Raw genomic sequence first — 24,144 nt, forward strand, 5'->3', positions numbered from 1 at the left:
AGGGGAAAAATATGAAGTGACTAAAATGAGTACTTCATCCACTTTTGAGATTCTTCTGAGCTCCACCAGGTACACTAAATAAAACTATTGGATTTTAGTTTACCTTTTTTGCTAATTTCAAGTCCTCTATCAAGTCTTCTTCTCCTTGAGAAAGTTCAAAGATTGCCTGAAAAAATAAAGATGAAATATATATATATGTTTTTTAAACAGAGAGGGAGAGAGGAGAGAGAGAGAGAGAATTTTTTTTAATATTTATTTTTCAGTTCTTGGCAGACACAACATCTTTGTTGGTATGTGGTGCTGAGGATTGAACCCGGGCCGCACGCATGCCAGGCGAGCGCACTACCGCTTGAGCCACATCCCCAGCCCCAAGATGAAATATATTTAATGAATTTTCCCTTCCTTTATGAGACCAAATTCAAACAGTGCCAGTTCTAGTACTCAAAAATCCATCTCTACTTTATTTAAAAAGGATTCTCGAAAAGTTAAATCAATCTGAAGAAAATGTACCTACTAGCTAAAACCTGCAAAGAAAAGATATTACAGTATTTCTGCATAATGGACTTCTCTGTGGGAGAAAGTATTGCCACAAATTTACAATTTAACAGTCATCTTCCATGTTTCAGTTTGAGCCATGGATTCTGCATCTTTGTTATGAATGTTAATCCTAAGAAAGGATTTAGGGTCTGTTCTCAGTAATAGACCTGGCAACATTATTGGCTGGCCCTTCACAGTTTGCCTCCCTCTTACTCAACAAAAGATGAATCTTAGTAGAAAGCTTTATTCCTATCACCGATTTGTCAGATGAGCGCAGGGGCGCATGCCTGTAATCCCAGCAACTCAGGAGGCTGAGGCAGGACAGTTGTAAATTCGAGGCCAGCCTTGGCAACTTAGTGAGATCCTGCCTCAAAAATAAAATAAAAAAGTCTGGGGATATAGCTCAGTGGTAGAACACCCCAGGTTCAAACCCTATTAAAAAAAAAATCCTATCCTCCTCTTAGCTTCTAGTTGTTTTGTTTTGAGATTGGGATTGTACAAAGAATCCAAAACTTCATCACTCTAAATAAAAACTGGTGAAGTTAATTCATTCTAAAGTACTTCTGAGCTCCACCAGGTACACTAAATAAAACTATAGGAGCAGGCTGTGTGCAAGAGTGTATAAATGGGTCATTTCTAATTTGGCTCTATTAAGCCATCATAATTTAGAGAGCTATGACACACAGAACATTTACATCAGAGGATCTAAATCCTTGGCAAACATTATGTTATTAAAGGACAAGTCTGTGACGATAGGTCAAGGACTACTGCAGGGCAGGACAGTGAATGTGGGGGCAGGAGAGTAGCCCAAGGGCCCAACCCCTCTGAGTTCCAGAAAACCCCATGCTTTTTATTCTACTTTATTTGCCTTTTTATTTTTAAATAATTATAGATTCACATGAAAAGTTACAAAAAATAGGCCAGGCAAGGTGGTGCAGGCCTGTAATCCCAGTGACTTGGGAGACTGGGGCAGGAGTGTAGAAAGTTCTAGGCCAGCCTTAGCAACTCAGCAAGTGTCTAGGTCAAAATAAAACAAAAAGGGCTGGGGGTGTAGCTCAGTGGTAGAGTGTTCCTGAATTTAATCCCCAGTATCACATCTACCCACATCCTACTATCACCCCCCAAAAAAATATGAAAAAAGTGACAGAAATAGTGAGGAAGTTCTGTGCTGTGCACCCATCACCTGTGGTACATAACTCTAGGGAAATAATGGGCTCAAAATAACTGATTAGCCTTAATGTGGATCTTCGTCAGATCTCCTTGTCCATCTGTTTTACCAGAGCTCACTTATACAGACTGGCCAAATGTGACCTCTAAGAGAGGCAAACCATAGACCTCCACACTAGGAAATACACCATGGGATTTGGTGCAGAAAAGGAGCCAAATTTGAATCCTGACTCTATAATATACTAGGTGGTGACCTCCTGCTCACCATGCCTTAATAATGTCCTCATCTATGGAATCCATCCTTCTTTTCTTCCCTTCCTTCCCCTTTCTCAATGTCAGATTGTACAAATTGTATATGTAACCTATTAACTTTTGGGAAAATATAGAGAAGCATAAAGAATAAAAACTTTAAATAATCCATAATAGCATCTTGTTAACTCTTGAGAACACAAGAATAACAAATTCAGTTTCTCCCATACTCTCACAACACATATCACTTCTGATATCCAGTATGTGGGGCTTTCCCCCACATACTGAACAAGCCATCAGTTTTGCAGTGGACACCAGTTGGGCCTCTCCTAATTCAATTTTGACACCATGTACCTGGGGACAGCATCAGATCCCACAAGTTGAGAACTCAGTCCCCAAGACTACTCCCCTGTCAGATGCCAGTCCAAAATCCAATCTGCTATAAATCAGGGTTCCCATTACCCTCTCCTCAGGTTTGATTAATTTGCCAGAGGGGCTCACCAGACTCAGGGAAGCACTTAGGTTTACCAGTTTATTTTAAAGGATATTACAAAGGATATCAATGAACACCAGATGAAGAGATGAACATGCTGGAGTACAGGGGAAAGGGTGTGGAGCTTCTATGCCTCATCCAGGCACATACCCTCCAAGAACCTCCATATGTTCAGCAATCTGGATGCTTTCCAAACCTTATTATTATTATTTTTTTAATGGAGGCTTCACTAAATCATTGGCAATTAGTTATCAACTTAACCTTCAACCCCTTTCCCTTCCCCAGAGGTTAGACTTTCAGTCGCAACCATCTATCTTGTCTTGGTCTCATTGGTAACCAGCCTCCATCTGGATTCTACCAAAGCTTGGTCAATCTATCAACAAACAAAATGCCACTCTGAAGATATGAGTTATATGCCAGGAAATGGGGATGAAGACCAAATACATCACAATATCACATTAACCAGATATTTCTTCACAGGACTTTTTTCAGTGCATGTATTATTTTCAAAGCCTTCATTTATTAATTGTTGAATAGGTAATACATTTACATGGCATAAAATTTATAGTGCACAGATGGGCACATGGTAAAAACTGTCCTTCTCACTTCCTTCCAGCCACCCCAGGAGGCAACACTGTTGACAGTTCCTTGAGTAGTCTTCCAGAAATATTTTATGGTTCTACAAGCAAATACATAAATATATTAATTTTTCTATTTTTATATACATGGTAGCATAATCTACATCCTATTTTGTTACTTGCCTTATCCACTTAGCCAAACATACATATCAGCACTTCTTCATGTGTCTCTACAGTTGCATAGTATTTTATTTATTTATTTGGTACCAGGGATTGAACTCAAGAACACTTGACCACTGAGCCACAACCCCAGCCATATTTTGTATTTTATAGAGACGAGGTCTCACTGAATTGCTTAGCACCTCACTTTTGCTGAGGCTGGCTTTGAACTCTTAATTCTTCTGCCTCAGGCTCCCGAGCAGCTGGGATTAGAGGCATGTGCCATTGAGGGAAGCATTATTTCATTTATTTAGACTGGTTTCTAATAATAGTTGTTTAGGCTCCTTCTAAATTAGTACAATTATAAATATTACTGTAACAAGTAATCTTGTACATATATCTTTTCACCTATATACAAGCAGTCCTGGCAGATTTCCTAGAAAGGAACTGCTTAGTCAAAGAACTAGACAATTTTCAAGTTCCCCTTTTGCCAATGTCAAGTTCTCCACAAAAAAATAGAAATTGCAGCAGAGATCTCATTAGAGGATGCACAATGCAAAGTGCTTAGCATAGCCTGGCGTATGACAAACCTTCTAAAAAGTATAATGTCATTGCAGTCAATTATTAGGGTAATTGATACAGAAAGCTCATAAAGAATGGAATTAACTATGCACTAGAAAGAAGTTTTCTGCAAAGCTGAATCAAAGTTCTATAATCTGAATTTTTAAATTTAAAATTTTATCTTTTTGCATTGCTAGGGATTAAACTCCGGTTCTTGCATGCTAAGCAAGTGGTCTACCACTGAGCTATACCCAGGCCTATAAACTAAATATTATAAAATATTCTAGAGGCTGCTCTCAAAATATAATGGAAAGGATTGTTTTTGTGAACTTAAGAATCTTAAATAGGCACTTGGTTAACATCCTGTAAACTCTAGATTTGCACATCAGTGTCTTTTTTTTTTAAATAGAGAGAGAGAGAGAGAGAGAGAGAGAGAGAATTTTTTAAATATTTATTTATTTATTTTTAGTTATTGGCGGACACAACATCTTTGTTTGTATGTGGTGCTGAGGATCGAACCCTGGGCCGCACGCATGCCAGGTAAGTGCGCTACCGCTTGAGCCACATCCCCAGCCCACATCAGTGTCTTTTTAAAGTGGGGGGCCACACCCACCCAGCTGGACACAGGTATTTTTCAGTTCCTTCCACTAGATTTGGAGACTGCAGTGCAGACCCTGCAAGATGCTCCCCTGCAGGGCACCTCCCTGGCAGATACAGGAACATACCTCCTGCCGTTTGATCTCCTTAGATGTAAGCATTTGATTGACACACACATCGAAGGTCTCGCTCCATAGCTTGCTGTCTCTCCGCTTGGTGCTTGAGGAAGAGGCATTTCTGGACCAGGGTCGGGGGGCGAGGATGTCAGGGCGGCTCTCGCTGCGGAAGCTAATGGAACGCTAAACAATGAGAAGAACAAGCCATCATGGGGTCAGCAGCAGAACTAGGTGGATCCTTTGAGCAGCTTCCTGTTGCTGACGGAACATAAATCATATATTTGCAAAAAAGAATGGACGGGACCACAGGGCCTTTAGGAAGCAGGGCATTGTCTTGAGTCTACGTGCTAAGTAAAACTGGACATGTTCCACACGTGTACTACAACACCAAAACACGTAAGGCCAAACTCCTGGGCAACAGCAGCTCCCAGAAGAATGGTGAGCTATACTTGTTTCCAAAGGCCACTTCCCCTCTTCAGAAGGACAAGGGATGATGGGCTGAGGTTGTGGTACAGCACTTGCCTTGCTCAGGTAAAGCACTGGGTTTCATCCTCAGTACCACATTTTTTTTTTTTTAAAACAAGTTAAGGGGCTGGGGATGTGCCTCAAGCGGTAGCGCACTCGCCTGGCATGAGTGTGGCCCGGGTTCGATCCTCAGCACCACATACAAACAAAGATGTTGTGTCCGCCGAAAACTAAAAAAAAAAATATATTTTAAAAAAATTCTCTCTCTTAAAAAAAAAAAAAACAAAGTTAAAAAGAAATCTTAAAAAAGGGAGGCTGGGTGCTGGGTTTGTAGCTCAGGGGTAGCACACTTGTCTAGCATGTGTGAGGCACTAGGTTTGACCCTCAGCACCACATAAAAATAAATCTATAAAATAAAGGTATTATGTCCATTTACAACTAAAAGAAAATATTAAAAAACAAAACAACAAAAAACATCAGGCCTCACACCTACTCCCCTCCTCCTACCAACAGCACTTCCACTATCCCTGGGCATTCCACTGCACTTAGTTTGGGTGGACTCCACCAGACTTGACCAGTTAGAGTATTCCAACCCTGCTTCAGGGTTGGGCACTGAGTCCTAGAAATTTGCTACATGGTTTATAAAAAAGGGAGGTGGGGCGGCTGAGGTTGTGGCTCAGTGGTAGAGCACTCACCTCACATGTGAGAGATTCTAAGTTCGATCCTCAGCACCATATAAAAATAAGTAAACAAAATAAAGATACTGTGTCCATGTATAACTGAAAAAAAATTATTAAAAAGAAAAAGAAAAGGGGAATTGTGATCTCAGGAGATAACTTCGGCAGGGGTTTCTTATAGTAACTCTCCCATGTCACAAAGGAGAATCTATCTGCAACAGGAGTAAAGGAAATATTCTTCTCAAGCTCTTCGTCCCTACCCTGTCCTTGTTTACACCCCTTATATCAAAGGAGTCATTTGGTATTTGTTTTTTAAAGATTGACTAGCTTCACTTAGCATAATCTGCTCTAATGCCATCCATTTCCCTCCAAATTCTATGATTTTGTCATTTTTTAATGCAGAGTAATACTCCATAGTGTATAAATGCCACATTTTTTTTATCCATTCATCTATTGAAGGGCATCTAGGCTGGTTCCACAGTCTTGCTATCGTGAATTGAGCTGCTATGAACATCGATGTAGCAGTGTCCCTGTAGCATGCTCTTGTTAGGGCTTTAGGGAATAGACCGAGAAGGGGAATAGCTGGGTCAAATGGTGGTTCCATTCCCAGCTTTCCGAGAAATCTCCATACTGCTTTCCAAATTGGCTGCACCAATTTGCAGTCCCACCAGCAATGAACAAGAGTGCCCTTTTCCCCGCATCCTCTCCAGCACTTATTGTTGTTTGACTTCCTAATGGCTGCCAGTCTTACTGGAGTGAGATGGTATCTTAGGGTAGTTTTGATTTGCATTTCTCTGACTGCTAGCGATGGTGAGCATTGTTTCATGTACTTGTTGATTGATTGTATGTCCTCCTCTGAGAAGTGTCTGTTCAGGATGAGAGGTGGGAGGGAAAGGGAGTGAGAAGGGAAATTGCATGGAAATGGAAGGCGATCCTCAGGGTTATACAAAATGTCATATAAGAGGAAAGGAGGGGTAAGACAAGAGAATACAAATGGAAGAAATGATTTACAGTAGAAGGGGTAGAGAGAGAAAAGGGGAGGGGAGGGGAGGGGAGGGGAGGGGAGGGGAGGGGAGGGGGGATAGTAGACAATAGGACAGACAGCAGAATACATCAGACACTAGAAAGGCAATATGTCAATCAATGGAAGGGTAACTGATGTGATACAGCAATTTGTATACGGGGTAAAAGCGGGAGTTCATAATCCACTTGAATCAAACAGTGTAATATGATGTATTAAGAACTATGTAATGTTATGAACGACCAATAAAAAAAAAAAAGAAAAAAAAAGGAGTAAAGGAAGGGACACACAGAATAAAGGATGGAGAGACTGACTGATAGAAGCAGCAGAAATGTAATGAGCTTTGCCAACACTAGTGTTTTGAACCCCTGGATTCCACTATGCCTGAAGCCAGGAAGAGCCACCTTTGGATATTTTAGTTACATGGGGTAATACATTACCCCTATTTACATTGATCTCAGCTGGAGTTCTGTCAACTCAAAAAGTCCCAATTAACATACATAATAAATACTATTTTAGCAGCAAATGATGATGGAGTGGTCTAACCACCCAAAGTCCAACCCTGTGGCAGAAATATGTTACCATGGTGCTTTCTCATGACAGAAACAAATCATCAGGAAGGAAGTTAAATGCATCATCTTTAGTCCTCATCCTACAAGATTTCAACACACTCACTGGAAACTTTGCCAAAGCAATGAGGTATGACTGTGCTCAAAAACCATATTGTTATTTAACAAGTGTTCCCTGCCACCATTCCCTGTGGCCTTCTATGTCAAGTTCCAACTCCTTAGCTTGTCACAGAAGGCCTCTTGTAATCTGACTACAGGCTACGTACTTAGGATCACATCCTGCCACTCACCCACAATCCCCCTATTCTTCAGCCATACTAGGCTATTTGCCATTCCTTCAGTGTGACATGCTTTGCCATCTCTTTGTGCTCCCTTCAAATCTTCTGTTTCTAGAATGCATTTCTTATATTTTACAGTTAATTCAGAATATAAGTCAAATACCATCTCCTCTAGGAAACCTTCACTAATGTTCGCTTGTCCTTCTCTCCCAGAGCAATTTGGACATACCTCTGATATAGCAATGATCACTTTTTACTATATATACTGGTCACCTGTTTTAAACTATAAACTTCCCAAGGGCAGGAACTGATTTTGCATGTGACATATGAGCCAAGATCACTAAGACGTTCTAAGGTAAGGTAGCTCCCAATTATTTTGAAATTCAACAATAAAATCCAATAAAGTAGAGTTTTTATTTGTTTGTTTTTATGGTTTTTTTTAAGTGAGTGAGTGAGAGAGAGAGAATTTTTTATTATTTATTTTTTAGTTATCGGCGGATACAACATCTTTGTTTGTATGTGGTGCTGAGGATCCAACCTGGGCCACACACATGCCAGGCGAGCGTGCTACCGCTTGAGCCACATCCCCAGCCCTTTATGGTTGTTTTTTAATACGGTATTGCTCTGTTGCTCAGGCTGACCCCTGGGCTCCTGGGCTCAAGTAATCCTCCTACCCCAGCCTCTCAAGGAGCTGGGACTACAGATGTGCACCAATGCACCTAGCTAAGAGAATATTTTTTAAAGGAACCATCCAATATAAGGTTTTTTAAAATAAGTTACTTGCTTGGAATATTATTCTAGCCAATAAAAGAATTCTGAGATAATTTAAAATCTGCATATGAATACTGTTTAATAATTATGCAAAAGTCCATAAGAGAAAAGATAAAATGGGAGTGCCACAAAATTCTATTTCTTTTCATCAGAGGTGATTTCTGATTTTCCTACTTTTTAATTTTTTATGACCTAAGAAAAAAAATGAATAAATGAAAAATGTAAGGAGAAGCTTCCAAGGAGCTTCAAGGTATTACCAGAGCCTTCTGGAAGCTGGGAGTTAGCCATTTGCCAGTAGCAATACAAGCTCCTTGGGCTGGCACAGGCCTCTGTGAGCACCAAGAGCTTAGGATTGCTGGAGCAGACCTGGGCAGGAGATCAAGAAAACATGTGCACCCAATACACAGTTCGCTAATGGCATCTTGCAAATCCTTATGATCTCTTAAAACAGTTCCTTATAAACAGTAACCAGATTAAATGAATGTAGATCCCCTGTGCTCAGAATCAATTAACCATAGTTGCTGAAAGGTCAAAACATGCATAGTGAGTCACCAAGTAACTCCATTTGCTGTTTTGAAGGCATCCCAGACAGGCATTAAAGCCCAGAAAGAAAGAAAAACACACACAAAAAGAAAATTCAAAATGAAACACAGTTTCCACTTTCACTTAAATGAATCACCCTCCTACCTCCTTACATTTTCAGTCCCTAACCAACTTCAGACTTTCTCCCCCAGTTTGGAAGTAATTTATGCTAATTTTAAAATTTCAGATAATACAGACATCTCAGATATTTAATATTAAGTAGCAATTCCCTCCTTTCCCCAAGGCCATTTCCTAAAAGGAACCACTGTTGAGTCTGTTCTATATCTTTCCAAACTTCCCCCTTACATTTGCTAACATTCACGAAAAACAATGTTATCTTCTTCTTTGAAATATCTTCATGTTATGGTGTAAGTCTGTCTGTCTGTCTGTCTGTCTGTCTCTCTCTCTCTCTCTCCACATTTATAGACGGATATAATACCTTTATTTTATTTATTTTTCTGTGGTGTTAAGGATGAAACCTACCACTGAGCCACAACCCCAGCCCTGTAAGACTTAATCTTTACAAAAACAGAGGTGAAATGCACAGAGCATAATCATTTTTAAAGTGAACAAGTCAGTAGCATTTAATAAGCTCACAGTGTTATACAACTTCTACCTCTACTTCTAAAACATTTCTCATCACCCTAAGGTTACTCATTTTTTTCAGTGACTGCAGTTAGTTATCTTATGATCTAAGCAGACTACACTATTTTAATTAATTCCCAACTAATGGACATTAAAATCACTCCCAGTATCTGTATCTGGCTATTATAAAAAGTGAACATCCTTCATGTAGTCATGTTAGTATATCTGTAAGGCAGATTCCTTAGGTAAAATTCCTTAAGTCTAAAATATTTCAACATTCTATTTATTTATTCTCTTAATTTATTTATTCTCTTAACAGAGCTGGGATTGAACCTGGGCCTCAAGCACACTAGGCAAGTGCTCCACCACTGAGCCATATTCCCAGCCTTCATATAACATTTCAAGGCTTGGTATGTGCTGTCAAATTGACCTTCAAATAAACTGGTTCAACTGTATATCTCCCAGATAGTCATGGGTAGCATACTTTATTTATACTCTCATCAACAAGGTATTATTATCAATCTGATGGGCAAAACTATATCCGAATTTCAGTTTCACGTTTTGAATATAAGAAAAAATATATACATATATATTGAATATATATATATTTGGCGGGGGGAGTATTGGAGATTGAATTCAGAGACACTCAACCAATGAGCCTTCCTACACCTCCACATCCCCAGCCCTATTTTGTATTTTATTTAGAGACAGGGTCTCATTGAATTGCTTAGCACCTCGCTTTTACTGAGGCTGGCTTTGAACCCACGATCCTCCTGCCTCATTCCCAAACTGCTGGGATTATAGGAGTGTGCCACTGTGCCAGGCAAGCATATTTTTATATATGTATTGAAATATTCCCCAGAGAGTTGGAGATTTTCTTCTGAGGCAACTTGGAGAAAATGAGAGAGGTGGGCTATACTAGATGAACTCCATTATCAAGAATTCCTCATTTTGGTTGGGCACAGTGGTGTACTCCTGTAATCCCAGCAGCTTGGAAGGTCAAAGCAAGAGGATCATGAGTTCAAAACCAGTCTCAGCAAAAGAGAGGTGTTAAGTAACCCAGTGAGACTTGTCTCTAAATAAAATAAATAATAGGGCTGGGGGTGTGGCTTAGTGGTCCAGTGCTCCTCAGTTCAATCCCCAGTACCCCACCCCCCAAAAAAAATAATTCCTCATTTTGTGTTTTCTCAGTGATTGCTGGGCTCCAAGTCCCATAGGGGTATTATCACTGAAGTCCTTTATGTGCCTGCCTGTGCTTAGACCTTCTGATTCAATCTCTCCAATCCTTGCCCCTACCCTGCAAGGTGGGATTTGTTTTCATTTTACCTGTGAGGAAACTTGAGGCCGAGAGAAGTTAAGGCAATTGCCCAGGCAGGATCCAAAAATCAGATATGTTTGTTCCAAAGCCCGAGTATTTTCTGCTCTTGGGGGCTACATATGCAGTTTCCATACAAGTCATGCACTGTGGGGAGGTTTCAATGAGAGGAGATACAGTTCCTGCCTTCTAGGAGTTGAAATCAAGTAAGGAGAGAAAATGCATTCGTTCTGTTTTAGGAATAATGAGTGATCACTGACCAATCAAACTTCAGTTTTATGAATGAGGGGTTGTCTTGGACACTAGGATATTTAGCAATCTGACCACTAGATGCTAGTAGCACTCCACCCCAGTTGTACCAACCAAAACATCGGTAGACACTGCCAAATATCCTCTGGGTTGAGAAACACTGGTCCATGGTACCTATGTCCACGGTAACAAGGTCCACCTTGAAGGGAGAAACCCACACTTGGGAGGGACCACCTAAAAACAGAAACATATACATAGATCTATTTCCAGGGGTATGGGGATTCTGGGACTGAAATGAGAAAATGTTCCATCCAGGACAAGCAAGAGTTTCCATGAGGAAATCTGGCCTAGCAAATGAGCTGAAAACCCAGACCTCATAATTACTGGCAGCTAAAACAATGGCCACAAGAGACACAGGTAAAGCAGATTTAGGAAATGGGTGTTCACATTTATGCCCAAGCTGGGTATGTGGAAAAAACACTGCACATGCAAAGGGGACTGTCCGGGTGGAAAGTGGAGGCCCTTTACACATGTCAGAGGAAATGTACACCCAGCAGGTAGACATGGTGGGACAGATTTGATTTATTAATGCTGTCTGTTCAGCCGGGTGCTCCCTATCCTTTTTAAAAAACAGAAAGTTTCCACAGCCAGAGATAACATGCTCCAGCAAAGAGAGGTCAAGATGGGTAAACCCTCCATAAGTTCCCTCCTGACTGTATTTCTATTTGGTAGCAAAGGGTTCATTATTAAATGGAATGTGAAATGTTCTCCCACCACATTCTGGAGGACTCTTCTAAAAGCTTGATTAGAGAAATTAGCTGAAAGTTAGAAAAGAAAACCTCTCTGTTGTGTAGCCGTGTCACATTTGCCCCTCATGCCAGCCCCTGGAGAGGCATTGGCAAGCTCTTCCACTTTTAACAGATGAGAAATTAAAGGACCAGAGGATTAAGTAACTGGCACACGATAGTGTTGGAATAGGAATGGAGTCCAGATGTTGAACTCCAGAACACAGATTTCGGTTAAGAACAAAAGCTCTGGAGTAAAGTAAACATGGTTTCAAGTCAACTCAATGGTTGAGGGACCTTGGAAAACTTCCTTTCTCTTTCTGGAACTCAGTTTCTTCATCTTTAAAATTGGCATTTGAACATGATACTTTTTTTTTTTTTTTTGTGGTACTGTGGATTCAACCCAAGGCCTTGTACAGGTTAGGCAAGAGCTCTATCACTGAACTGCACTTAAAAAAAATTATTACCTTAATTATTGCTTTAAGATAGGTTCTCAGTAAATTGCCCAGGTTATCATTGAACTTGCAACCCCTCTGCCTCAATATCCCAAGCAAACTGGGATTAAGGTTATGTGCTGCCACACCTGGCTGGGGCATGATAATAAGTATCACACAAAGTTGTAATGTTATAGTGAGGACTGGATATGATATAGAGTGTCAGAGGCTTAGCTAAATGCCGGTGTTCAGCAAGCAGGAGGTGGTTGGTAACTATCACTATTAGATTTTTTTTAAAAATTTTGTTTTAAAGAGAGAGAGGGGGGGAGGGAGAGGGAGAGAGAGAGGAGAGAGGAGAGAGGGAGAGAGAGAGAGAGAGAGAGAGAGAGAGAGAATATTTTAATATTTATTTCTTTTAGTTTTCGGCGGACACAACATCTTTGTTTGTATGTGGTGCTGAGGATCGAACCTGGGCCGCACGCATGCCAGGCGAGCACACTACCGCTTGAGCCATATCCCCAGCCCCACTGTTAGATTTTTGACTGCACTGCTACCACTAGTGCTGGTTTATATACAGTAGTCTCTCCTTATCCCTGGGAATATGTCCCAAGAGCCCCAGTGGATGTCTGAAACCACAGAAAGTACTGAACCTAATATTCACCATGCTTTTTCCTATATATACCTATCACAGGTATCATCATAAAGTTTAATTCATAAATGAGGTATAGTAAGAGTTTAAGTATAACAAAAATGCAGTAATTTTAATATTATAATAAAAGTTATTTAAAACTTATGAACTATTTATTTCTGGATTTTTCCATGTAATATTTTCAGATCACTATTGACTACAAGGTAATAAACTGGGAAAAGTGATATCATAGGTAAAGGGACTACAGTATGCTTTCATCTGTTAGCAAACAGCAGACACACCTCTGAGCTTCTTGGACCAAACAGCTCCTTGAAGGATCTTCACTAAGAATAACTTAAAAGAGTGAGAAAAACCATTAGAAGGATAGTACTATTTATAAGAGATCTGGGAAGAGCCAAAAGTGCCTAACAACAATGATTAGTTAAATAAGTCACAGTGTAACCATAAAATGGAATATTCCATGGTTGTTCAAAAAACATTCTTTTTCAGAAAAGCTTAATGATGAGTGGCAAACCTTACAGACAGACATAGGCAAGAGAAGAAAGCTCTTGATTTACAATAACACTAAACATTAACAGGGGTTACACCCTTGGATGATGAGATTTTAATAGTCCGCTTCGTAATTTTCTACATTTATCTTTTAGACTTCTTGAAATGAACAGATATTAACTAAAAAAAAAACCCCAAAATCAGTTGACATATATGCAAGAATAAGAACACTGAGTGAGAAGGGACACTATAAAAATAAAATCAAATATCTAGAATTTGGTTCAGATTAATGCCCAATAAAAACATAGTAAAAGGTCACTCAATCATTTGAAAATCAATACATTTCAAAACCCAAAGAGCCAGTGCAAAGAGAAACCTTTTGTAGCTTAGAGAAATTCTAAGTTAAATAAATGAAAAGCTGAAAACAATATTTGGTGTCAGTATGGAAAAAATATACAACTTGCTTTGAGCCAGCCCAAAATGAGGAAGCCTTCTAGAAGCCTGGGGCAGCTACCCAACCAATGTCATAGGGTACCATCAACAGGCCCTTGTATGCTAATGTTAATGACAAAATATTCCCCTCACTGAAAACAATGACTCTCCCCACCGCCCCCAAGCAAAGTAAGGGACATCTGAGAGGTAAGATGCTCCAGCTCCAAAGTGTGGTGGTTATTTTTAGATTCTGACAAATTGTAGGCTTTTTCTTTTTAATTTTTTTTTTCAGTTGTAGATGGACATAATACCTTTATTTATTTAACTTTATGTGGTGCTGAGGATTGAACCTACTGCCTCACACGTGAAAGGCAAGTGCTCTACCACTGAGTCATAACCCCAGTCACAAATTGCAGGCTTTATTATGACCAATTTTTAAACTTTTTTTGCAGAGCCTGCCATGAGAAAGGCACCCCGAACACCCTGTAGAGTCCCAGCTCCACCACTTACCAGCTGTGTGACTCTGGGCACATGTTTAAACATTCAGGTTTTTACCCTATAAAGTGGTAATGAAGCCCACCTTGCAGAGTCTGGGAGGTACCTATATGAGGTCATGAACATAAAGTGCTTTGTATGGGACCAAGATCATAGTAGCTAATCAACTAGTGAGAGTTCTTATTAAAAATAAGAAACAGCAAGCTTTAAATTACAAGTCAACTATTTACAATGGTTTGCTATTACTCCAGGAATAATGAAGAACAGCAGAAAACTAGAAGTTCTTCCTCATACAGAATTCAGGTTCCTTCTCAGCTATACCATTTCCTCGTAACAGCAAGGTAGATCTGGTTGCTGGTTGTTTCCCACAACACACATATATACACACAAACCCCAAGTTCATTTCCACATCTGCCAAGCAACTAGGGGCCAAGGACTTACGACATCAAACCAAGGGACTAAGTTGCAGGTCCTTAAAGAAGAAAATCATGCCTGCCAAATGTACAGCAGCACATATCCTTGTGAGATCATTTATTTCTCATATCTAGATGGTATCCATTTGTGTGCTCCTATCTCAACCCTGAAATGCCCTTTCTCCCCTTCATCCTTATCAGCTCTGAGCCATCCCAGACCCAACACAAATCCCTCCCTCTTTGCAAGGCAGCCTTTCTTGATGTCTTCCATCCCTAAACCACTACTAAACTCTCTCTCTCCCTCAAATACTTTATTACATAAGATTTTCAAGTCTTAGTTGAGTACATGGCTGTGGTTATCAGGAACCATTCTAAAACCAAGCAATTCTCCCTGGAGGGGCCAGAGTTGGGAAGGAGTACTGTGGGGAGCCACTCTGAATGACTCATGCCTTCCAGTCCTGAAGCAAGAGGCTCTGACCAATCACTATATTTCGAGGTGACTTGGGTGTTGTCCCAGCCCAGGAAGTCAAAGGCTGTCACCCTGGGGTTGAGCTACACTCACCTATTCCTTTGTAATCCTACCCCTTTTCCCTGTTTGGGACAGAATGTTCCATGGAAGCTCCCTTTGTGTGTCCCCTTCTCTTGCTTTGCCTTTGGGTGTGGCCTTCCTAGATGTCAGTCAATCTGCTGACAGCAGACATCATGAGGCTAGATTCAACCTTCTGAAACCTGACCCCTTGCCTCATTTGAATGGTTTCTCCCCAATGAAAGGGTTCAGCGAGTGCTCCTCTCTCTTTCCTGGAACCCCTAAGGTCAGAGGAGCTTCACAGGACCCAAAGAAAGGGTATCTCTTTCTCTTGTGTGATTATTTCACACAGCCCAGTTCACCTGGAGTCACCCTGAGTGTTTTAGTCATGAGGAATGCGACAGAATACATGTTCTGATGTGTTGGTTAAAGAAGAAGGGCAGGGCCCAATCACTAGGCAAGTATCCACTGTCAGCCCCTGGGGAGACCCTAGGAGTAGCAATGGCCACTGTTTCTAATAATAACAGTGACAATAATGGCAACTACCAATATTTTTTTATCACATTTTAAGTAATGTGTAGTTTTAGGCACTATTGACACAGATAAATAACTTTGGGGGCTGAGTGTAATGGCATGTGCCTGTAATCCCAGCAACTTGAGAGGTCAAAGCAGGAGGATCCTAAGTTCGAGGCCAATCTTGGCAATTTAACAAGACCCTATCTCAAAATAAAAAAAATAAAAAGAGCTGGGAATATAGCTCAGTGGCAGAGCACTTTTCTAGCATGCACAAGGCCCCAGGTTCAAAAACAAAAATATAAACAAAAAGTTTTTTACCTTTTTGTGTTCATAACCTTTGGTTGGAATTACACTCTAGGAATATAATTGAAGGAAAGGAAAAAAAATACAGGCACACACAAGAACGCAAAAAATCTGTGATCAGGATGTTTAAAGCAATGTTATCTACAAAGATTAAAAGAAAAAAAAGGGGGCACCATTTAAATGTTCAACAATATGAGTGTGATTAAATAAACTGCCATATCCTTTGGGCAAAACTCTATGAACCCATTAAGAACTGGGTCCATGAGCTGGGTGAAGTGGCACATGCTTACAATCACAGCTACTTGGCAACTGAGGCAAGAAGACTGAGGCTAGTCTTCTAGGCAACTTAGTGAGACACTGTCTCAAAAATAAAAAATAAAAATGACTGGGTATGTAGCTCAGTGGTAAAGCATTCCTGGGTTCAATCCATGGTACCAAAAAAAAAAAAGCAGTATGATTATGAAGTTGGTTTTAAAAAATATGCATGTTGCTGGGGATGTAGTTCAGTGGTAGAGTGCCTTCCTAGCATGTACAAGGGCCTATGTTCACTTCTAACACAGGAAAAAAAAATGCATGCCGCTATATATATAGTAAAAGAACAACTGCCTGAGTACATACTGAGAGGCTAATGTAAGCTTTTTTTGGTGATATGGAGGAAGGATTACAAGTGACTCTTACTCCCTTTTTTGTATTTCACTGTAATTTTAAATTTTATGTTATATAATCAAAAGAAAGCACAATAGATGGTACTTTTTAAAAAAATAGGACAAATATCTTCAAATGATATTCAACATAGTTAGCAATACAAAAATATCCACAGCCTAAATATTCACCAGTAGGCCAATTGTGTAAAATAAATCATATCAACACATTGAAATAATATATACATAGTCCATAAAGATCAGATTTTTCCAAGAACAACAGGGATATACTACTACTTCTCCTACATAAAAACTTCTCATCCAGGTAAATGACAAGAGGAGGATGAAAATAGATGAAACAAAACATACTAAGCCAAAAACAAACAAAGAAAAAAAAAGCATTAAAAGAAATAAATAGGGATATTTAAGTTGGTTTTTTTTTTTTTGATATGATATTGGGGAGTGAACCTAGGTTTGCTCTACCATAAAGCCACAACCCCAGCCCTTTTAATTATTTTGAAACAGAGTCTCACTAAGTTGCTGAGGCTGGTCTCAAATTTGTGATCCTCCTGCCTCAGCCTCCCAAGTTGCTGGGATTATAGGCATGTGCCACTGCACCCAGCTAGGGCTATTTAACTTTAAGGAAAGGCCCAATGCATACAAGAAACTGTAACAGTAACAAATATGAACATTTTTGCACCTAAATGCAGAGCTTGGAAACACATGAGACCAACACGGATCCACAGATCATCTGTGGTCACCTCGAAGGCAATAACCTCAAAGGCAGCCAATCACACAGACAGTGATGAAGGTGGAGATACTCTGAGTGACCCCAAAGTAGGCTCAGGGGAAGTAAACGATGTACTTATACCCCAAATAATACTGGAAGAAAATTATTAAAATATGAACAGGAGGTAGTTTTGGAGTAGAAGGCTAACCATGTTCTTTTCTCTTTCTTTTCTGTATTTTTTCCATAATGAACATACTTTCATAACAGAAGAGAAAAAAGTTGCTGTCCAAAGAGAATAAAGGGCTATATCACAGAGCAATGAGCACAGCATTTTGTCACATGTGCTGGACTCAGTGCAAATGAGTCCTGCAGCTGTGCACAGCAGTCACAGGAGAGGCAGGGAGAATCAAGCTGCCAGCCCACAGGAAGCTCACCTTCCCACTCCACACCAGGGGAGTACACTCTGGCCCCTTTCGGACCTGGGCCAGGTTTTCCTCTCCTGCAGTCCAGGGAGGGAATTTATAGGCCCAGAGGGATTCAGACATCTGTGCTCCAGTCTACAGAACCACTAACCTTCCTGGAAAGGAAGCAGACAGAGCGCCATGCAGACGTCGGCCTGTCCCTTCCCCGACATCCACAAATGCAGCCTTTGTACTGTGGCCCAAGCCCCCAGCCCATATGGGTTCAGGGAGGCAAGACAGAACAAATCCTGCTGTGTGCTCCAAGGACCACTCACATTTGTGACGGGGCTTTTTGTTTTTTGAGGGAGGCTGCCAGCCCAAAGCTCTCCTAATATCCTCCTGGGATAACTGCTCTCCCAAGGAACCAGAGGAAGACCTACTAAGTGTTCCTGTATTGATGAAAGCACTGTGTTCAGGCCTCAATTATCTCTTAGCCTACAATGAAAAGGAACCTGACTTGAGAGACATAATTGGATATCCAAAGGGATCCATAAACATCTAAGATGCCAGGAGCCAGGGAAAAGGAATTCTGCAACAGAAAATCAAGCTGCTCCATGACAGCCCCAAGTCATTTTTGGAAGAGAAAAGGCATAAATAATATATACATGTGGGTGAGGATGAATGGTTGCTTAGAGGCTCAGGCAGCCCAGACTTTCCTGATTTCTCTTTCTTCCCTATTAGAAATGTTCTGGAGCTCCAGACAAACTGCGGAAGGATATGAAATTGGTTTACTGAACATCCCTGTGAGGCCTGCTTGTCCTCCTTATCCTTCCTGTTCCTCAAGCTATGTTAGCATCTACACCCAGTCTAGCCGCTACAGTAAAGTCAGGGAGCAGTTACTGGGATGCTAGGACTGAAAATAATGCTGCAGAATGCAGAATGGAAATAATGTTGGACTGCGGGCCCCAAGGTGAGCTGCAGAGATACCTAGTGGGCAAGATGGCATTCTCCACGCTTCATGGATCATTTGTGGACATGCTGTGTAAGGCTGACTACAACCCACAGGGCACATTTTCTATTCACTGACCTCTCCACCCCCACCAGGACACACTTGAGAATAAACATGTTACTCAAGTACTTTTTGTGTCTTTATGCATAACTATATGAATAACTGTTCTATTTCTGCCAGGTTGTTTCTGTCCCATATGTACAGCTAGAGTCAGCAATTCATCATATTTGAAAAAAGTAAATAGAAAAATTCCTTTGCCAAAAAAGAAAAAGAAAAAAAAAAAGACTTTGAAGCTTTGAAAACCAATTTTTACATTTCAGTTTTCCCTCGGGCCTGGCTTTCTCATCCTTGCTTGGTCTTAGTCTACTGGATTTCAGACATGATTTCTTTCTTTCCCAATTCTCCAGGTCAATGCAAATTTCCAAGGTGATCAAATATTTTCTCTAGTATTTACTGAGTAGGATCTCCAAAAACAGGAGAAAAGAAATGAAGATTTCCTGAGAAGCCAAAAGAAAGACAGTGAGGGCAAGATATGGAGGATCTCAAAGCAATGTATCATCAGAGCTGGGCTGCAGTGGGAGACACAGAAGCTGCTTTTCCTAGGAGCATGAATACAAAAGTCTATAGTTCAGGCAAAGCGATGATAGCAAGTGAAGCAAAGGGATCAGTATTAGAAGGAGAGTGGGGGAACATCCGTAGGTGACAGGTGGCTAGTTACTCCGGTCCAACTCATTATTGCCACATGGGAACCTAAGCCCATCTCTGCCATGAATCTACAAGAAAGCAACTCCATACAGAACAGAGCAACAGGAAGGCAGGAAGAAGAATATGGTGCTTGGTGAGGTCTTATTCTGTGCCTGTGGAATGAATGAGGACCTCCTGGGCACAGGGTGGGACATTCTGGGGGAAAACAACAGGAAGAGATGGCCAGTGATGGGGACGTTCCGTAATCAAGAGAAGAAATTGTTACAGTGTGAACCTGAATCACAGTCACTAGGATGCAGAAGAAATAGTCAAATGCAGAAGAAGGCTAAAGAATTACCAAAAAGCAGAACTCAGTGAAAGACCAGACATGAATCAGGTGGTGATGACTCTTCCAGGGGAAGCTGATGGCAATGAGCTTGTCCAGTGGGGCTCAGAACTGGTCATAAAAGAGAGCAGGTAAAGACATCCTTCTTCACTAGTTTTTCAGTCCTTCATCTGGCTCCCCAGTTGACCTTATTCTCTTTTTCTCTGTTCTTCCATAAAAAAAGATCAGGGTGTAACTAGGGGCCCAGGGGACTAACCACTGAGAGAAACAGAGCCAAACCTACAGCAAATTAGGTGATGAGGGATTCATTTGGGAGCAACTGTTGGCACAGTTAACAGAGGAATGGGCACCAAGGGGATGAACTCTGGAGAGGGATAGCATCTATAGGAAAGTGGCAGGAACAGAATGGGCTCTGTGGAGTCATGATATATTGGCTAAACTGTGAAAAAGCACGGACAGAAATTGGGTAAGGAAGAACCCCAAAGAGTTCTCAAGTCATGGATCTTTGTCACATCAGACATGTCTGGGGTTCTGGTTCACAATTTTCTTAAGGATGCAGAAAGCAAGGATAATATTGCCAAGCCAAGGTATTTGGGAAAAAAAGAATGGCTCACTTGAAATGGTTCAGCTATATTGGGTGAGCCTTTTCATGGCATGATTTCTGTGGGCTTGAGTTTAAAAGAGGACACTTGGGTCTAAGGCCTTAGATAAATCTCAATTTTCACTTTAAAAAATAAACTTCATCAGGAGTTTAAGAATAACTACAGCTGGGCATGGTGGCACATGCCTATAATCCCAGCAGCTCAGGAGATGGAGGCAGGAGGATAGAAAGTTCAAAGCCAAACTCAGCAACTTAGAAAGGTCCTAAGCAAGTTAGTAAGACCCTGTCTCAAAAGATAAAAGAAACCTGGGCTAAGGATGTGGCTAGTGGTTAAGCACCCTTGGGTTCAATCCCCAGTACAGAGAGAGAGAGAGAGAGAGAGAGAGAGAGAAATAACTACAAACACTCATTAACTAAAAAATTACTATAGTAACCAATATTTACTACTGAATTAATTAGTAAATTATTATTATTATTAAAGAGAGAGAGAAATTTTAAAAAATATTTTTTAGTTTTCGGTGGACACAACATCTTTATTTTATTTTTATGTGGTGCTGAGGTTTGAACCCAGCGCCCTGCGCATGCCAGGCGAGCATGCTACTGCTTGAGCCACATCCCCAGCCCCTAATTAGTAAATTATTGATGGCTAACACAGGGCCAAAGCACTATAGGAGACCCTTTGAATATACTGTCACATAAATCTTTACAACGATTTTACAAAGGAGCTGGTGACATTGTGGCAAAATTTATCCATAAGGAATAAAAGCGAGAACTAGAGATGTTAAATTACTAGCCCAAGGTGACAGTCTTTCAGTGAGGCAACTAAGATCGGAGCCAAGGTACTTCCACTCCAGGGTCTAACCCAGGGATCAGCAAACATTTTCTGTGAAGGGCCAGATGGTAATTATTTTTGGCTTTGTGGGCAATATGGTCTCTGTCACAACTATTCAACTCTGCCATTGGGGTGCAAAGGCAATCACTGAAAAAGTACAGATGGGCATGACTGGGTTCCAACAAAACTTTACTTATAGATAATGAAATCTGAATTTCATATAGTTTTCATATATCAAGAAATACCATTCTTCTTTCCTGCTCCTCTCCAAACATTTTAAAAATAAAGCCACCCTTACCTCATAGGCCATAGAAACAAAACCCAGGTGGCAGACTACATTTTTTCCACATGCTGCAGTTTGCTGACCCTGCCACCAGGTTCTGTTATGAGTCACCCCCCCGCCCCCCCCAGCTCATATCATGTGCTGGGTTTCTTTTGAGCACATACATAGTTTAGGACAAAACCTGTAAGAGAACATCTAGATGCAGCATATGCCTTGGAAATACAATCGTGAGGAAAAATACAAGAGAAATGGTTCTGACTCTGCCTGACTTTAGATTGCAACTTGAAAACACTTTTCTTCCTTTCTGCCCTCTCATCTGTACTCTTCTATTGAGACAAGCATTGAATTTGGTCAGTCTGAAAGCAGGGGAAAATCTGGGTAGTATAAGGATGCCCCTTTCTACAGAAAACCACTGTGTCCATCTTACCTGCAGAGTTTGGCTGAAGCGTTTTAATGGGGTGGCCTTCACGGGTGGGATGAGGTTTGCCAGAGATGTGACTCTGGAAAGGGGCTTGACCCGTTTATTACTAGGTTCCTGTAAGGGGGAAAAAAAAAAGGAAAATGTCAAGGTCAATTCTGAAGACAACCTTATTCTACCACACAATCATGTCCTTCTTCATAAGCTGCTGGTTGCACACTAAATTGTGGAACATCAAAAATGCCCTGTCTTACTCCAGCTCTGCAGAGGTGACCTAGCTTAGGAGCCAGGAAAGGATAAATGACAGGGGATGTCAACAGAGGCAGCTTCTGAGAGAAAAGCACAGGGCAGGGATCTCCTTTTTCCTCACCCACAGTATCTGCCAGCTTTTTATTTGGAAGCCTCCACTTTGTAAAATCATCTTTCCTACTCCTGTAGAGAAAAGTGACCTCTGATTTCCCATTAAATGACCTTGTTAGGCAGGTGTCTTTTGTTGCTTGTGGTTTCATCTTTTTTACAAACCATCTCTCCATTTCCCCTAAAGCTACTCTTCTTTTTCAAAGTGGTCTTTCAAAAGCACAAAGATTGCTTTTCTTAATTCACTAAGTTAAAAATCTATTTTTTAAAAGAAAGGAAGTTTTATTGCTGGGATCTTATGAAAAGTATCTTTATATTTACAATGTATTTAAATGCATTATTTAAATATTAATACTCATAAATATAAACCTAATTGCAAAAGAATATGTACAAGGAGAAAATTGTACCATGGGCATTCCTTTCTATACTATTTATAGCCACAAATTTTGAACATCCCTCCACAGAAAATGCTATTTGCAAATCTGCAAGTTACTCCCAAACTGGACGATGGGCGAGAGACAGCCTACCCATCCCAACGACTTTAAAGACAAGAATTACATAAATAAAAACAGCAGGCTGTGGGGAACAGAGAGATGAAAGACAAAACATTTTCCAAAGACAAAGAGAACAGTTTACCCTTGTCTTCCTAAGCTCCATCTGACCTGCAGTAGATGCTGGACAGCACATGAAGACACCAGATTTTGATGGAAAAAGCCAAAGTAGCCAATTGTGGCAGACCTCAGTCATTTGCAGAGGGAGCCCCCAGGTGCTCATCTTTCCTTTTCAGCCATTGCTTTCAAAGTTTTGAGGGGTTAAACCAGAACTTCTGATTCTTCAGGACATCCCTGCAGAATATTCTGAACATAGCAGGTGCTTGGAAAAATCCTTTGTAAATCTGGAATTCTGCTGAGAAGCTCTCCTGTCATTTTATGCCCTTGCCAGCCTCAAAAAATTGTAAGTCTTCTCTGAAATAGACTGTCCCTGAGTTCTATGGTATTTAAATAGAAAAATTCAAAATTTTAACCCTCTCAAAAGTTCAAAACACTTCCACACTGTGACTAAGAATGACTTCATAATTTCTCAAAGCAGTCAGATACTTTTCTAAGAGAGAATGAATCTGGGCTGCCGGGGACCTCCCTGGCTTCTTGGCATGCAAAGTTGAACAGGCAGTAGAAAACTCTCAGACCACCAAGAAGGCTTAGTTCCAAAATGTGACAGAGGAATCTTCCAACATAAGAGACACTGTGTTACAAAGATGTAAGTATTGAAGAGAAAGGTCTAACAGTCTTTCTTTCAGCTGACAGTGCCATTCAGGATGCTCTCTGTCTGGTGTCTGGCTCCTGAGCATCTGCGCCTAAAAGACGACTTTTTTTTTTTTTTTACGTCAGAGCTGCACCACCAGCATTGAATCCACGCATGCGCGCGCGCGCGCGCGCACACACACACACACACACACACACACACACACACACACCCCCTCTTAAGCATCCCCTGAATTTCTCTAAATGGCTCATATTTTGGTTTGGAAATGCTAAGATCATGATATCTCTACCTTTGGTGGCATAAACTGCATTTGGCATAAACTGCATTGCAGCAATTGAGAAGGCAGAGGATTCCCTGGGGTAGCAGGACTTGGTCTCAGATAATCCTATATGTACTTCAGAGTCCAGAGCCTCTGGTTCTCATTTTTGTGGCTGAAGTTGTTGGGTCACAAATTCTGTATCAGAATGGAGAGGTTGAAAGGCAAATAGCAGCTAGTTTTTTTTTTTTTTTTTCTTTAAAAGGGGACAAGAAGACGCTGCATACTTGGCAGGTTGAGGGATGATCCAGT

The 24,144-nt window shown here is 40.7% G+C and overlaps 1 protein-coding gene across 4 annotated transcripts in view; it reads right to left on the reverse strand.

Moving 5' to 3' along the window:
* Arhgef3 (Rho guanine nucleotide exchange factor 3) overlaps positions 1 to 24,144 on the reverse strand; it is a 324,382-nt gene that overhangs the window by 21,489 nt on the left and 278,749 nt on the right. For all 4 annotated transcript variants that reach the window (XM_026388621.2, XM_026388622.2, XM_026388623.2 and 1 more), the window contains 3 exons: positions 21,966 to 22,073; positions 4,470 to 4,640; positions 104 to 166 (listed from right to left, as the gene is read on the reverse strand). In XM_026388621.2, coding sequence (XP_026244406.1) covers positions 104 to 166; positions 4,470 to 4,640; positions 21,966 to 22,073 — 342 coding nt within the window. The remainder of the gene's footprint in view (positions 1 to 103; positions 167 to 4,469; positions 4,641 to 21,965; positions 22,074 to 24,144) is intronic.

The sequence above is a fragment of the Urocitellus parryii genome, chromosome 3, assembly GCF_045843805.1.
Source record: "Urocitellus parryii isolate mUroPar1 chromosome 3, mUroPar1.hap1, whole genome shotgun sequence".
NCBI lineage: Eukaryota > Metazoa > Chordata > Mammalia > Rodentia > Sciuridae > Urocitellus > Urocitellus parryii.